The following is a 14580-nucleotide window of genomic DNA, read 5'->3' as shown; positions in this document are numbered from 1 at the left end:
GATCCTTGGAGAAGGAGATTTTAAATCTACCAAATGTTTTGATTTTGTGCTGCAAACAGTCATTAGAGCCTCTTTTAAGATGCTCATTTGACCTGCATTAAATGGGGGAGAACTATATAATGTTATTAATGACAGGTATGTTTTTAGTTCAGTGTGTCTTAGGCTGTAAGGAAGGCCTGTTGGACAAAGTGGTTTTTTGTTTGTCTTATTTTACCAAGGGGGTAGGCAGTTACTTCAGAGCCTCGTTACAGTTGGCTTGGGGCCGAAACTCTTGGACAGCTTCAAACCTGCAAGAATTGTTAAAATAAGTGACAAAATGGAGGGGTTTTTTTCAGTGGCTCTCCAGTAAATTGCACATAAAAAATGAATTTACATCATGTTGATAATATATAATTATGTCAGTATGACTCCCAGAGCACATGTATTATACCAGTGAAACTTTTTCACTCTACCATGCTTCTCTTCAACACTAAAACACCTGGCCATTAGCAAGAGAATTGCACCAGCAATTTGTGCCATTCACTTTTGGCAGCTCTGAAAACTAAGGTGTATTTGACTTCTGAAAGACCAACGCACAGAATATACACGCACCGTACGCACTGTACAGTTCTCTAAAGGAATATTTGAAACACCATGAAAGTTACTACTCTAAGAGGACTTGATCCAGAGCAGATCAAAGTCGAGGGGATTTTGTCCATTGACTTCAATAGCTTTTAAAGAGTTAATCAAGGAGATAGCTTTCTGTGTCATTATTATTTTGGAACTAGTCAAAGCTTGTATCTGGACTCAGTGGCGAGTAGACAGTGCCATCTAGTGGAAGCTTCCTGCCATACTTAGCAGCTTCCACTTTTCATAGGAAAGTTTTTTGGTATGTTTTGGTACTGCTTTAAAAAAAAAGTCAAAGACCTAACATCTGCTCCACAACGCATCCACCCCCCAAAATAAGTTTGATACTGCTTCTATATTTCAGATACATCAGATAGTCATGGTTACTTATTTCATTTATATTCCTTAGGTTTCTTTCACAAATTATGTATTTCTCCACGGGTCTTAATATTTACATAATCTGCAATCAGTGTTTGTGGATATTCATGGAAATACCTAAATATATGTTATTTAGGGTCCTTTCTTTGCAAGCTGTCACATAAGAAATGAAAGATTTGCCAACAAATTCCACTACTTACTGTGTTAGGAAAAAAACCTTTAAAGTGAAATCCTTTGCAAGGTTCATTAGCAAAGCTCCTTCTGTCTATGTCTAAAGCAGTGAAGCCAGGAGCACTTCTGAGCTCCTAGAGCTGGGAATTTGCCATAGTCACACTCTGACTCCCTAATGGAGAAAGTGTTGAGTGCACAACTGATCCAAATCCTGGCAGCTTCCCTAATTGTGTGCAAATAAAGACCAGGTTAGGGGCTTGATGGGAGCCATGCAACTATGATATAAACAATAAGAATACCAGGACCATGGCATATGATTTTGTATGTACTCATAGGTAAGGTTAAACAGTTGCCTTCATAAGGACTAGAATTTCTCCCAGAAATGAGTTACTAACATACTTAGCTTGGTCCCTCGTTCAGCATGTTGTTTTAGCATGTGCCTGAATTAGCCATGGGATCTGCCCCGTGGAGTTTGGGGCACCACCTATGTCATTAAAGTAAGGTATATGCTCAAGCCCTTACTGAATAGAGTTTTCAAGCTCATGAATAGTTTTGTGAGTTCTGTCAAACTACTCCCATTCATAAAATTAAACAGAGAATCTTTTGCAAGCCTGGGGTGAAATTAAGTGAAATACAGCCAATGCTATAAGGTAGTTTCTTGTCTTCCCCAATGTAAAAATGTATTTAAAGACCAGGTGAACTTAATGGAAATATTATTGTCATTGCCAAATCTTCACGGTAATCTGTTTGTGTTTTTTTTTTCTTTCTATCGAAAGGAAATGGAATCCCTTTCAAACTTCCCATGAGTCTCCCATGTAACAGAAGCAGTGCTGTATAACAGCATGTGCCAGAAACCAGGGGATTCTGACCTGATCCATATACTCATTGTAACCTTGTGCTGATCTTTTTGTAGTTCAGCCAGCCTATAGAACTGGGTAATAGCAAGATCTTACTGAACGTGAGATGTAATTTTTAGTTAAGCTATTCAATTATAACAGCACCTCCACACTGAGGAGCTTGTTCAGTAGACTTTTCTGATAAAAAAAATTCTAAGAATTTTACTACTATTGTGAAAAAGTACATTCCTGTTCTCAGCAGAGTTATGGAAGAAAAGAAAGAGAATAGCTGGTAAGCTTTTCAATGCTGGTTTAAGCCGGTTTAGCGATAAATACTGGGCAGGAAATGTCACTTCACTTTAAGATGAAATGGCACAGTTCAGTTCAGTCCCTGCATCTTTCCTTGTCTTTTTGATTTACCTTATTAGTGTTGCATTAAGTTGCAATCAGATAGGAAAGCAGCCAGAATGAAATAAAATAAAAATCTCACTGGAAATTATAAGTGCTAAAAAATGCCAAGAGAGATTTAATTTAAGCACATTTAAACATACTGAAAGCATGCTTCCTTTTCCCAGAAGGAAAAACATTAACCCTACCTAAAACCCAAATATTAGATGTATTTCTAGTAAAGTATTTCTTAGCTTTAGTTATGTACAAAAGATTATTGGCCTTTGCACAATAAAGAGGTCAAGTAGTTAAGTTTTGTTTGCATCAGTAGTTTATTTTGTTGTGCTGCATTAAACACTGTTTGTTGACCGTTCTGGAATGCAAAATCCAAGCTATTGATCTCAGCCACTTGGCATGCCTTTTGGAGATAAAACAATGGCTGATATTTCTAAATGCATGTCGCAAAGCTGAGATACTGCTTACTCATAGATTCACCTTGGCATATGCAAACATCCGAAAGAGCTGAGTGGATTACTCGTTAGTAAGGATATGAGTCCCCAAAATAAGGCCAATTATCTGAAAACAGAAATAACAAATCTCCCACAAGGTCAGATCATGTTCATGACAGGAAAGCTATGCTCATTCAGTTTGATTAGCAGCCATCTGAATGACAAAACATAGCAATTGGCTAATAAAATTAGCTGCTTTAGGGCTCTTAAATCCTTGCTTTCTGAGACTTAATTAATCAGAAAAGTCAGTCTGTCACCCAATTGGCAGATTGTGGCTATGGTTTAATTCAATCCCGTACTAGGAAAACCTCCAAAAACTGTGGAGACTCACTTATCTGGGGAACTTAATAAAAGGCCTTCATGTTCTCTTGTTATCATCATATCCAAGCACCTCCTGCGAGGCAGGAAAATACATTGTCACTATTTTACAGATTAGGAAATGAGTCAGCCAAATGTATTTCTTAATGTCATGTAGGAAGCCTGAAGAACTGAACCCACGTCTCAGCTGTGGTTCTAACCGGTGGACCATCCACCCTCATTCTGCCAGAAGATTTTCAATATTCTGTAGCAGAGAAAGCTAGTAATTCCAGTGTGTAATTGTGGACCTCACTTTTACCAAAAAACGGTACAGGAAAGACTTCTTAAAACACAGGATAATTAAAGATGTAAAGAACATAAGGGGAGCACCTGCTTTCAGCTTGAAAATGATGGCAAGACAGAATAGTTGTGTGGGCTCCTAAAGGACCAAATGAATGTGTGGATACCAAAATCATGTCTCTAAGGCCAGTTCTTGCAGTTCTCTGATTACACTGAAATCTCTATTTTTGTTAAAAAGAAGCAGGTTTCTAGCTCTCATGGATGTTAAGAACTTTGTAAAGTGACTGGTGCAACAATATCTACCTGAGTTGGAGAGTTGTGTACTCCCTGCACTCACTCCCTTGCCTTGTTTGAACTTTCCTCTCTGCAGCCCAGCAATGCCATGCTTCATGACTGGAGAAGAGTGGGTCTTCTACGTATTAAAGATTATATGGCCTAAAATGTGCAGCCTGGAAGTGCTTTGCATTGTAACCTATGGGAGAATGTCCCATGTGTTATGTTAATGTTCCACAGAGCACTGCTGTTAGTCAGGGTAGTAATAATCTCTAGGTCCCTCTGTGGGATACCCCAATGTAAGTATTTTTGCTGAGGACAGAGAGGGTCATGGCAGTTTTTCTTCCACGTATTAACATAACATTTGAAACTATTTAGGTTTTCAGAAGCAGAAAACATCTTATGAATGATACAGCTAAAACAGTTTGATGCAAGTGTCAACTGAAGTTTTATTTTTGGCAAGTGGATGTCTTGAACTTTATCAGTTCAAGCATAGTACTTCTTAGTGGTGGTTTCATTGCTCTGCTGGGACAATAACAATTTACATGAAGATATAACCTAGCAGTGGGGTGGCTGGAATGATGCCAACATTTTTTGGCTCATCAGCATTTGGCTGATCATTTTTGGACAGGATCCTAAAAAGCAAACAGACCTGAATGGTAGATGTTGACAAGGAATGAAATTGAAATATTTTATTTTTTTGGTACAGTATATTTTTCTAAAAGACAGTAATTACATTGAAATACAAGGATCTTAAATGACATAGCCACTTAAAGAAGGACATCTTGTTTAGGATATTTGGGCAGTGTTTCCCAACAGAAGAGTTATGAATTGAATATTTTAGATATTTTATTGCAAGGGGAGGGAAGTCTTCACTCTTAGCACACTTTATATGAGAGATTATAGGGAATATCTCTGAAAACAAACAGTGCAATCCGGTATGTGACGCATGGGATTTGGTTCTTTCCCACTAATTTTATTCTCATGTAGTTTTACTGGACACAGTGGGAACACCCCTGATTTACACCAGTGTATGCGAAAAACGGAATCAAGCTCATGGTCATGCAAAAATGTCATCCATAAAGAGAAAGCAAAATATTAGTATATTTGTCTAGCAACTTATACCAGTCAAACTGTGAGAGCCTTTTGTATCCTTATCCCCCTATCCGTGGCTAAATAAGGAATTGAAAAAATACTGAAGAGCTGGGTGGAGACTTAAGAAAGCAATTCAGCAGTCTGGAACTTCCTCTGCTAAGCAATTCTGGCACTAAACCCAAGGAAAAGCAGAGTTATCCAGCCAAAATAAATCCATGCAATGACGATATCAGATGTGAGGTAACAGCATGTCTTGCTGGAGGATATCAGACATTCTTGCATAAACCACAGAGCCTAGATATGATTCTTTGCCGTAACACTGCAGCCCTGCCAATAAAGCAAACAAAAAGTTTAGAGTCGGTATGGCAAGGCGTGTAGAGCATAGGGAATCTGTGTGCTTGGAGTGGGAGCCGGCAAGCTGCTGAGCACCTTCAGCTCTCATGCCCCCAAGGGCCCACTACATGTCCTTGCTTCCCACACTCAGGTCCTTACGGAAGCAATCAGCTCTCTACGGTGTCATTCCTACAAGAAACAGCTACAGGCTGCATTGAAGTCTTCCCTTCTCTTTCAGCACGTTATTGATCAAACTTTTCTACCACCTTCCTGGCTGTTTTCCTTAATTTTTGTTTGTGTCCATATGTGTGATCGTATTCTTGAAAGCGATTGAATTGCCTCAGCTTAAGAAGCTGATTGCCTGTCATCTGAGCAGTATAACTGAGCACGCATACACTCCTGACTTACAGTAGTAAATGGGCATTCAGAGATGTAAGTGAGGTGTCACTTCCCCCTGCTTACCCTGCCTCCACAACACACACAGATGAACTTCCCTGCAGCAGGAATGAAGCCCACACCAATATTTGTTGAATGGCTTTTAAGCTGTGGTGTTTGTGAAGCTGCATCGGAGCTTCTACACATTCATGTAGAGGAGATGGAACAGATATCTGGGGCAGTAACATCAGCCATTCTCACGTAAATCGTCTCTGCTCACAAGCCAGAGCCTTCAGAGTGTGCCCAGTGATAGCTGGTGACTTTCTATCTTGTGGTAACGTGACCTTTTCCGTTCACGTGCTGTAGGAAGGTGCTAGACTTTTGGCTGAGCAGTTATTCCAAAATATCCTTTTGGAAAAGGGGGACTTCTAGCACTCTAAATTGCAGTAGTACACAGCATACGTGAGCACTTTCCTTCCTCCCCATTTGTCTTCTCACTAGTTCGGGAGATATATACAGAGCTTTCTTTTCTTTTTTTGCACTAGGTGTTGCAGAAAGCCCCCACACCACAGATCCTCTTTGACTCATATGTATGGTATTTAGCTACTGTGCTTGCAAAACTCATATCCTCATTTATCAGCTAATGTGAAATGCTGAATTCTGGACTTGAGTAAAGGATAGTGTATATATTGTAGGTCAGGATTATTACACATTGAAATGTAGAGATGAAATTATGCTAGTCCCACATAAAAAGGGGGATGTTTTATGAGTTGGTACCAGTAATGAATTCAGTGCAGAACAAATTTATTTAGAGCATGACTGTTAAATTGCTTGGATAATTAAAACCTGTGATGGATAAGATGGGACATAGTAGGAAAAGGTTAAGTATTTAACTCAGGTTTTTAATTAGCTTGATTCACTGTGAGGTAAATACTACTTGCATGCGGTTTGTTAACATTATTTCTAAAATGTGTTTGCGCAGGCACTGAATAGTGATTATTTCATACAGTTAAAAAAATAAAAAGCAAAACTTCTATGACATTTACATGGGCCAGCTCTATTCAGAAAGATGTAAGCACTGAGTTAAAATATAAGCACTGTAGAATCTGTATCATTTTGACCATACAAGGGGCTAGCTGACTGGTTAATGTCTGGCATCTATGTACATTCCCGTACTTTTAGATACTTATTTTTATCCTTCATTAAATTCTTCTAGGAGTGACACAACAGCAATCCCAAAGAAAATCACTAAGAATAGTTTCCCAAATCTCCTCTCACTTTTCTTTACATAATGTTATACAAATCTCAAATTACTCTGCTGCATTTGGGATAAAGATTATCCCAACTCTACCGACTGCAGCGTATGCCCCCTATCAAAGACTACTGGATAGATTTTCTATCAGTTTGACAATCCATTTGCTTCTATTTTTCATGCTTACTGATTGAAAAGACAGACTGAATCCTCCCTAATTTTCAGCCAAAAATGATGCTGTGCAATTATGAACTTAGCCATGCTTGAATGTCTGTATTCTACAGTGAAATATAGGTGGATATAGCCCGTGTGTGAAGCCCTGCACAGCCTGCCAACAGTCAGTGTCACACAGCTCTTGGCAGGGCTACTTTGCCACCGTTTGTCTCAGTAGGCACATCTCTTCAGGTAGATGCAGAGTTGGAAGCTGCAGAGCTGTATAGCTAAATAAATGCCTCACATAGCCAGTTTGGAACCCAAAATCTGTGCCTGCCCAAATGGATATGCCAGACACATCGTGTTCCAGGTGCAGGGCTGAGGAACTAAGTTATCTTTTATGCTAAAGAAATCTGCCATTTGAAGTTTTGTCACATACCAGCAATCAGCTTTCTACTTCTCAAACTAGTCTGCCACATTCTGCTTTTATTCACAGCACTGTAAGTCCAAAGGTCTGTGGAGTTACTTTTTTCTACAGAGGGCAGAACTTGGATCATCATTTCTAAAGCTGAAAGGCTGCTGTATTTGTTCAGTCTGCTACCTAAGCCTTTTTAATGGAAATGTCAATCTGTAATAGTTTGGGGACATATTCTGGCACCACCTTTTCTTATGTTATGTCTAATTCTGCCAGTCAGCCCACTGAGTGACTTTATTAAGTGAAATCAGAGAATACCTAATTTGAGCCTGACAGGATCGCCTGTAATTTGCCATTTAGTAGACCTGAAGTAATAAGAATAGTGAGGGATTTATTGCATTTTCTGGCATTCCAGTTTCCATCTGTGTATGTAGTATAGAGAGAGTGTGCTTCAACACACTCTGGATCAGATTTTACTTGGTCTGAATTGTGTCGTTCTGTTTTGTTCACCTGACATGAGTTTACAATCAGTGAAAAATTGGCTCAGAATATTTTTTTTCCATCTATCTGTTAATAGAGTGGGAGGATATTATAAATCTGGCTTTGTTTAGTTTGTGCTTAACTGCCTCAATCAAACAATTGAGATGATTGTTTTACATCAAAGGTGATATTATGTGAACTTCTGTAAAATGGAATATAAATATATTCCAACACTGGGAATAATGATTTTGCTCCTCTTTTCTGCAGCAATATGAGAACTGGCGACCAAACCAACCAGATAGCTTCTTTTCTGCTGGAGAAGACTGTGTTGTTATAATATGGCACGAGAATGGGCAGTGGAATGATGTACCATGCAATTATCACCTTACCTATACTTGCAAGAAAGGAACAGGTACAAACTTTGCAGTAACGATAGCTTTAGTAGACATGTTTTTCTAAAATCCAGTTTTGTAAAGCTAAAAGGAAAAAATCTAGTTGATGTCTGGCAACTGGCACAATGAGCCCACAACTGAGTTCACCCCACAAAATCACCCTTCATCTGTAGCCACATATTACATCTCTTTCTAATCTGTTCTTGATTCAGGCAGAAAAGTGTACACAGTTGGAGCTCTTGGTTAAAATCAGGCAACTTTCTCTTTATGCATGGCTTTCAACAAAATGGGCATCCATATAACTGGTAGGCCTGTTTTTCATGCGTACCGTGAAAATATTACCAACTCTTCTTTTCTGGGATGGCACTACTGTGAACTATGTGGGAGCAAAATTTTGGTAGACAGTTGGAGCAGGCAGAGGTCCACTGGTATGTTGTTAGTTTTTCAGCTTCAGCTGAGTATACTTTTCACCCATCATGCTACCCTCTGTCTTCTTGTTTTCCAAAATCATGTAGTTTAATGGCAGCACTGGCACCTGAAAAATACATTTGGTTTATACATTGTTAGAACAGATAAATACATGAAACCTGGCAGTTCCCAGGAACTATACATTGGCCCCCTAGGAATTCCCTGCCTCTTTGGAATGGGAAAGTAAAATCCGAACCAAAATCTTTTGTGCCCTCCATTGCTGTGCAGTTATGTTTACAACATTTTATTGATATGTTCCCTCTACCTTGATGGATCCATCAGTTTTAAATGTTTTTACATATTCTGTCACTGAGGAAGACATGAAAAGTTTTGAAAACAAGACTTTTTAAAAGCGTCTGATAACTTCACTGGGTATCAGGTTCTGCAGCTTTCCAGTGAAAATCTTTTTTTGTGTGTGAGTATGCCAACCATTTTGGTTCAAAATTATTTCAGAAGTTCAAACCAGAAAGGAAATTCTAACCACACTATCAGGAATTTCCATCATTATTGTATTTGCTCTACAAAAAACAGAGAAGTACAGAACAGGACAGGTCTCCCTGTCCTCGTTTGGCCATGCCTCTTAAGATTCTTACTGAAGTCATTTGATATCGTTCCTAAGCCAGAATTGAGAGGTCAATGTATCACATTGAGAAGTGTATTCACAAACTGACATTTTGAGTTTTGTTTTGTTTTCTTCTTTTCTTAGTTGCCTGCGGTCAGCCTCCTGTTGTGGAAAATGCAAAGACCTTTGGGAAGATGAAACCTCGTTATGAGATCAACTCCCTTATTAGATATCACTGCAAAGACGGTTTCATCCAGCGTCATATTCCAACCATACGGTGTCAAGGGAATGGAAGATGGGATATGCCTAAAATTACTTGCATGAATCGTAAGTTCTTTGAAAGGGAGCCACTGCTTGATCAGAAACAATAGAATCATTAACTCAAGGATTAATAAGCAGTGAATACATATTTTAAGAGAAGAGCAAACCTGGTATTCCAGATTATGACAGCAATACCGGTCACTCTATCTGTTAAAAAAAATCAATCAGACCTCCAAAAATAATGAAAATGTTCATCTTCTGGTTTTACAGTAGCCATTAGGATTATGTTTTTAAGTAAGCAGCAGCACTCTTATAAAGTCCCCGAAATCAATACCAGTTACTCATTTGTTAACGCTCTAGTTAATCAATAATAAATGGAACTTTAGTTTGAAGTGTAACCACCTTTTAGGTTCAAATCATTTAAAAATATTTTCCTTTTTTCCTCCTTTTCTTTGCAGCGTCCACATACCAAAGGACTTATTCTAAGAAATATTACTATAAACATTCTTCATCAGCAAAAGGAACATCATTAAATTCATCAAAACACTATCATCGCTGGATCAGGACATGGCAGGACTCAAGGCGCTGAATGCTAAATGGTGAATAGGGATTGCCACCATTTCAGCCAAAGTCCTAACTTTCTGTGCCTTTTCTATCACTTATAGGAGTATTATCAAATTGTTTTGAAACTATGGACTCCGGTATTCACAATGCATTTTGAAAAAATATGGTGTTTATCAGAAAATTCAAACAAAAAATAAAAAAATATATAGTGGAGGGGTGCTTGTGGGGAGGAGAGGAAACCATTTCCAGCCTATAAAGATTATTAGTTTTCTATATGCCATCAGTGTGGACCATTTTACAATGTATACCAGCCTACTGCAATATTTAAACAGCTTGATTTTAGCACCAATGAAAATGTAAATAAGATGATTTTAATGTTGTTCAATTGTGTGTTGTTTTTAAAATCCTGTATATAAAATAAAAAGTCACACTAAGTTCAGGCATATTTATGGTTAGAATGGCCTCAGAGGTCTTCAGTCATTTATGACATAGTTTTTATGTCATTCACCTAGGCTGGAAATGGTTGAAATAACTGCATTGACTGAGATTTGCTATTAACCAGATGACGATAAACACACAAGTTACCTGACCTTTTTTTTTTTTTTTTTTTTTTTAATGGGAGCTGTGCCATTTCCCATCCAAGGTACAGTTTGTGTCAATGTGATGCAAAGTTTAGACATAGCACATAAAGTGGGATGAAGCATGAACTAGGAACTGCAATGTGGAACTTTTTTCTGCTCTCCATTCCAGCTTCATCATTCATGAGAAAGGACTGCATGGAGGACTTATATATGACAAGGAGGGCCTGTAAAAATCCAAGTGCTAATACATTAACTTTATCAACCAGGGCCACTTTTTTGGAAAAAAAAAAAGAAAAGAAAAAAAACTGACTTTCACAACATTAACCACAAGGTCTATATTACAGGTCTCTGCATTCTAAAATGGAGAGAGACCTAATGTTTGAGGCATTTTTTTGTAAAAAACAAACAAAAATCAAAAAAGTAAATAATTTTGTATATATAACCATTTTTTAATCTTTTTATAAAGTAATGAATGTTTGTGTATGAATGCTGCAGCTGTGAAGCGTACATAAATAAATGAAGTAAGCCATACTGATTTAATTTATTGGATGTTATTTTACCCAAGCAAAGAAGATTAAAAGAGCTCACCAGTGCCATATTAGCCCCTGAGCTCCACTTTTAGAACCATCTTTCAGTTCAACTGCTATTTCCCTGGAGAACAAAATTCCTACTAAACAGGATCATTTGTTTGCGATTAGATGGGTGAGAACTGTATGACTTACAGAAGAATCAGGATCTTGGCTTTCTAGAAAGAAGTGTGTGCACAAAGAGATTATAGATTGTAGTTGGTGCAGTGTGTATGTAGGAGTTTTCTATTATGATTTTTTACCCTGGTCAGCTCAATGACTGACCTGGATGTGTACAGTAAGTGTAGAAGGTAACGTTTAAAATAACCTCGCCACAGAAAGGACTGTGTATGGTTATTTCCGCAAAGTGCCTTCCACACCTTTGGGCACAGGAAAAAAATGTAAAAAAAGAACAGTAAGTTCCCTATGATACACCTTTTAAAATAACATTACAAATACAAACATAGATGGGAGGTTTATGCCTTTGTGTTAATGTGGGGAAATGATGCAAAAAGTTGAAAAGGAGAGGGAAAGAATTGAAAACCCAGCCAACGTGTAAGAGGTTGTACGAGGTAGAGCTGCTTATGAAGTGATCTTGCCATAGCTCACTAGGTATAGAAATGACAGTTCCTGACAACATCTCTTAAGACTTTCCAGTGACTGCTCCAGCAAGTGTGCCCTGATTTTTGTGTGTTCTCCAAGGCAAAACGTCACTGGGTTGGCCGGTTCATTCCCCACCCCCCAAACAATGCACATAATACTTTTCTCTATTTATATTATATCTTGTATAGTGTATAATGTGAATGTCTGTTTTTTTTGTGAATGAAAGTCTAAAATCTTTGTAACTTTTATATCTGCTTCTGTTTCACCAAAGAAACAAGGTTTTGCTATACTGTGACTTGTCTTGTTATTGCATGTCTTCCTGTTTAAATCTATGCAATGTGATTTTTCCATATGAATACAATTAGGTCATCATGGATGAGTAACTGTCAGGTACTTCACAGTTATTATGGACTTAGTCTAATGCCCACTGGAATCAAAGAGAATCAGCTGGCTGAACTTTAGTAGGTGCTGGATTTGACTTTATACGAGCAACTGTAAAGGATTTGGGAGTAGTATTTTAAGATCTGCAGTGTGTGTTTTGAAGTCAACTATTGCTTGTATAAGTCAAAGCTCTGTTCATAAATTTACAGTATTCTACACATCACTTCCTTGTACCTAAACATACAGAACAGAAAATATATTTTAACACTTTGCATACTTTCTTACCATATGTATAAAAAACCCTGCATAGATATGTTGTTTTCTTGTCTACTTGTTGGATTTGAACAATGTTGTAAGGCGTTCAGATAACATTGTGATTGTAGTTTAAATAGGTTAGGTACAGTGCTTATATTGATTTTTTTTTCACTTCCTTCTCCTATTACTCATAATAAAATAGGACTGACAACATTCCTTATTAAAAAAACAAAACTGTTACCAATGCTTGTTTATTCAGACAGAGAATGGAACTTTCTTTAGCTCTGGAGACTTTTTTAAATACTGATTTAAATCCCAAATGGTCCAGTACTAACCCACTACTAGAATGCCCCTATTCACATCACAGAATTGCCACGCACTTAGGTCTGGTGTGTTAATCTCTACCCAGAGAGGAGACAGGGCATTACCACAACTAGTGACGTGATTCCCTTACATATAGCATCACTGAACTCTAGTATATGAAAGCATGTTGGGATTAGAGGAACAGAAGATTAAGTCAGAGATTGAAATACAGATTTTTTTCAAATGAATGTTTCTTAGCTCTGTTTTCTTCCCTTCCAAATTTGTCCAATATTCTGTTTAACTTCCTTTTTTTTTTTTTAAGCTATCCTGTATCTGCTGCAGAGATAGAAGAGTCTGGTTTAAATTGTGAGTTTCAAACACAGGCAAAACAAATAGCAGAGTAGTATTCCTGTGGTAATCCCCTATTGTGTAAGTATTAAGCTTTTTCTGTCTACTAGTCCACTTTCTGCCGTTTAATAAGATACTGAAACAGCTATAGATGTGGAGCTGGAGAGGAAGGGAAGGATGGGGTGCTGCTGATGAAAGTCATTAGCTTAAAGGAATTCAACCCTCCCCTGTGCATTTGTGGCTTGCCGGCAGCCCATGCAATATTTGGATCCAACTAGGCTCAGGCCACAGGGCTGCGCACAGAGCTGAGAATGTCACAGGGGAGCAGCTGCATTTCATGTGCCCATGAATATCTGAGCAGAATAGCTATTATTCCTGCCTGCATCTTCCTGCCCTGTCAGGTAGCGACAGTATTTGACTTCCTGGCGTGTACCCCAGCTGATGGGGTTCACATCCGGCAGAGGTTACTGCTACACAGAATCAGGATAAATCAGGCTGCCAATTGCAGTATAGCTTCTCACTGTGGCCAGAGAGCTCGCTGCTTTGGGGAAACATTCCTGTATTCCAGCTAGGCCCTAAAAGATGCACATCTTTCTGAATGTAGGAAAGAGCAGATCTCCTTACAGCAGATCTCCTTAGGGAACATTGGTTTCTACATGAGCTCATGGGCTGCCTGAGAGGTCGATGCAATTAGGATCTCATCAGAGACTCGGAATGGAAGAACCAGATGGGAGAAAATACACATTTCTGGAAATGCGACAGGTGGGTCTGCAAGACAGAAAGGGGCTGGCAAGGGGCTGCCAAAGGAAAGGGGAGCCTGCAAAGAGACCTTTGCAGTGAGAAATTTATTTCCAGGGCAGTGGTTGGAGAAACATTGTCTAAGTCTTGACCTATAGGTATGGTTAGGGTCCAGGTCAGTAATTCATTCCCGCAGCCAAAGTACTTGCACTGAGCATATGCAAAAGCCAACACACACATGTAGAGATATTTCCTTGACAGCTGGAGGCTGGAGCTGCAACAGCTGCTGCAAGTTGGAGCTGTAAAAGGCCCAGCAGCACAGAGGCTCGAGGTGATTGGGGAGGAAGTGAAGCAAGAAGAGGAGGAGCTACTAATTTAAGTGCTATTATGTAGCTTCTGAAAGCCTGGATTATGGTAGCAGCCTTGAAAGCATGACTTGTGGATATAATTAGATCCTCTGTGAAGATCCATACTTTGCTGCTCTAGTAAGTTTTACTTTTAGTTTTTATCTCATGTTTTCACGTTGTAGAGTGTGATTTTTGCATTCAGGAGTGCTATGGTTTTCTCTGCTAGAATGGTGTCTGTTAAATGCCTCTTACCTTCCCCCACAAAAAGAAGTCTTCCCACTATTGCATGTGCAAAAACCTCTTGGATGCTTTTTTTTCTCAGCCTGATCCCTGGCCAGCAGCTGCAGAGGT

At 38.7% G+C, this 14580-nt stretch overlaps 1 protein-coding gene across 1 annotated transcript in view; it reads left to right on the top strand.

Moving 5' to 3' along the window:
- The window catches only part of VCAN (versican), a 107189-nt gene extending 94456 nt beyond the window's left edge, over positions 1 to 12733 (top strand). Inside the window, exons 12-14 of the mRNA XM_067315162.1 lie at positions 8128 to 8272; positions 9427 to 9609; positions 10002 to 12733. Coding sequence (XP_067171263.1) covers positions 8128 to 8272; positions 9427 to 9609; positions 10002 to 10132 — 459 coding nt within the window. The 3' untranslated portion in view covers positions 10133 to 12733. The remainder of the gene's footprint in view (positions 1 to 8127; positions 8273 to 9426; positions 9610 to 10001) is intronic.
- The last annotated feature ends 1847 nt before the right edge of the window (positions 12734 to 14580 follow it).

Source organism: Apteryx mantelli, chromosome Z (assembly GCF_036417845.1).
Source record: "Apteryx mantelli isolate bAptMan1 chromosome Z, bAptMan1.hap1, whole genome shotgun sequence".
NCBI classification, from domain to species: Eukaryota; Metazoa; Chordata; class Aves; order Apterygiformes; family Apterygidae; genus Apteryx; species Apteryx mantelli.
The sequence above is the reverse complement of the archived record's forward strand: the minus strand, read 5'-3'. Positions and strand labels throughout refer to the sequence as shown.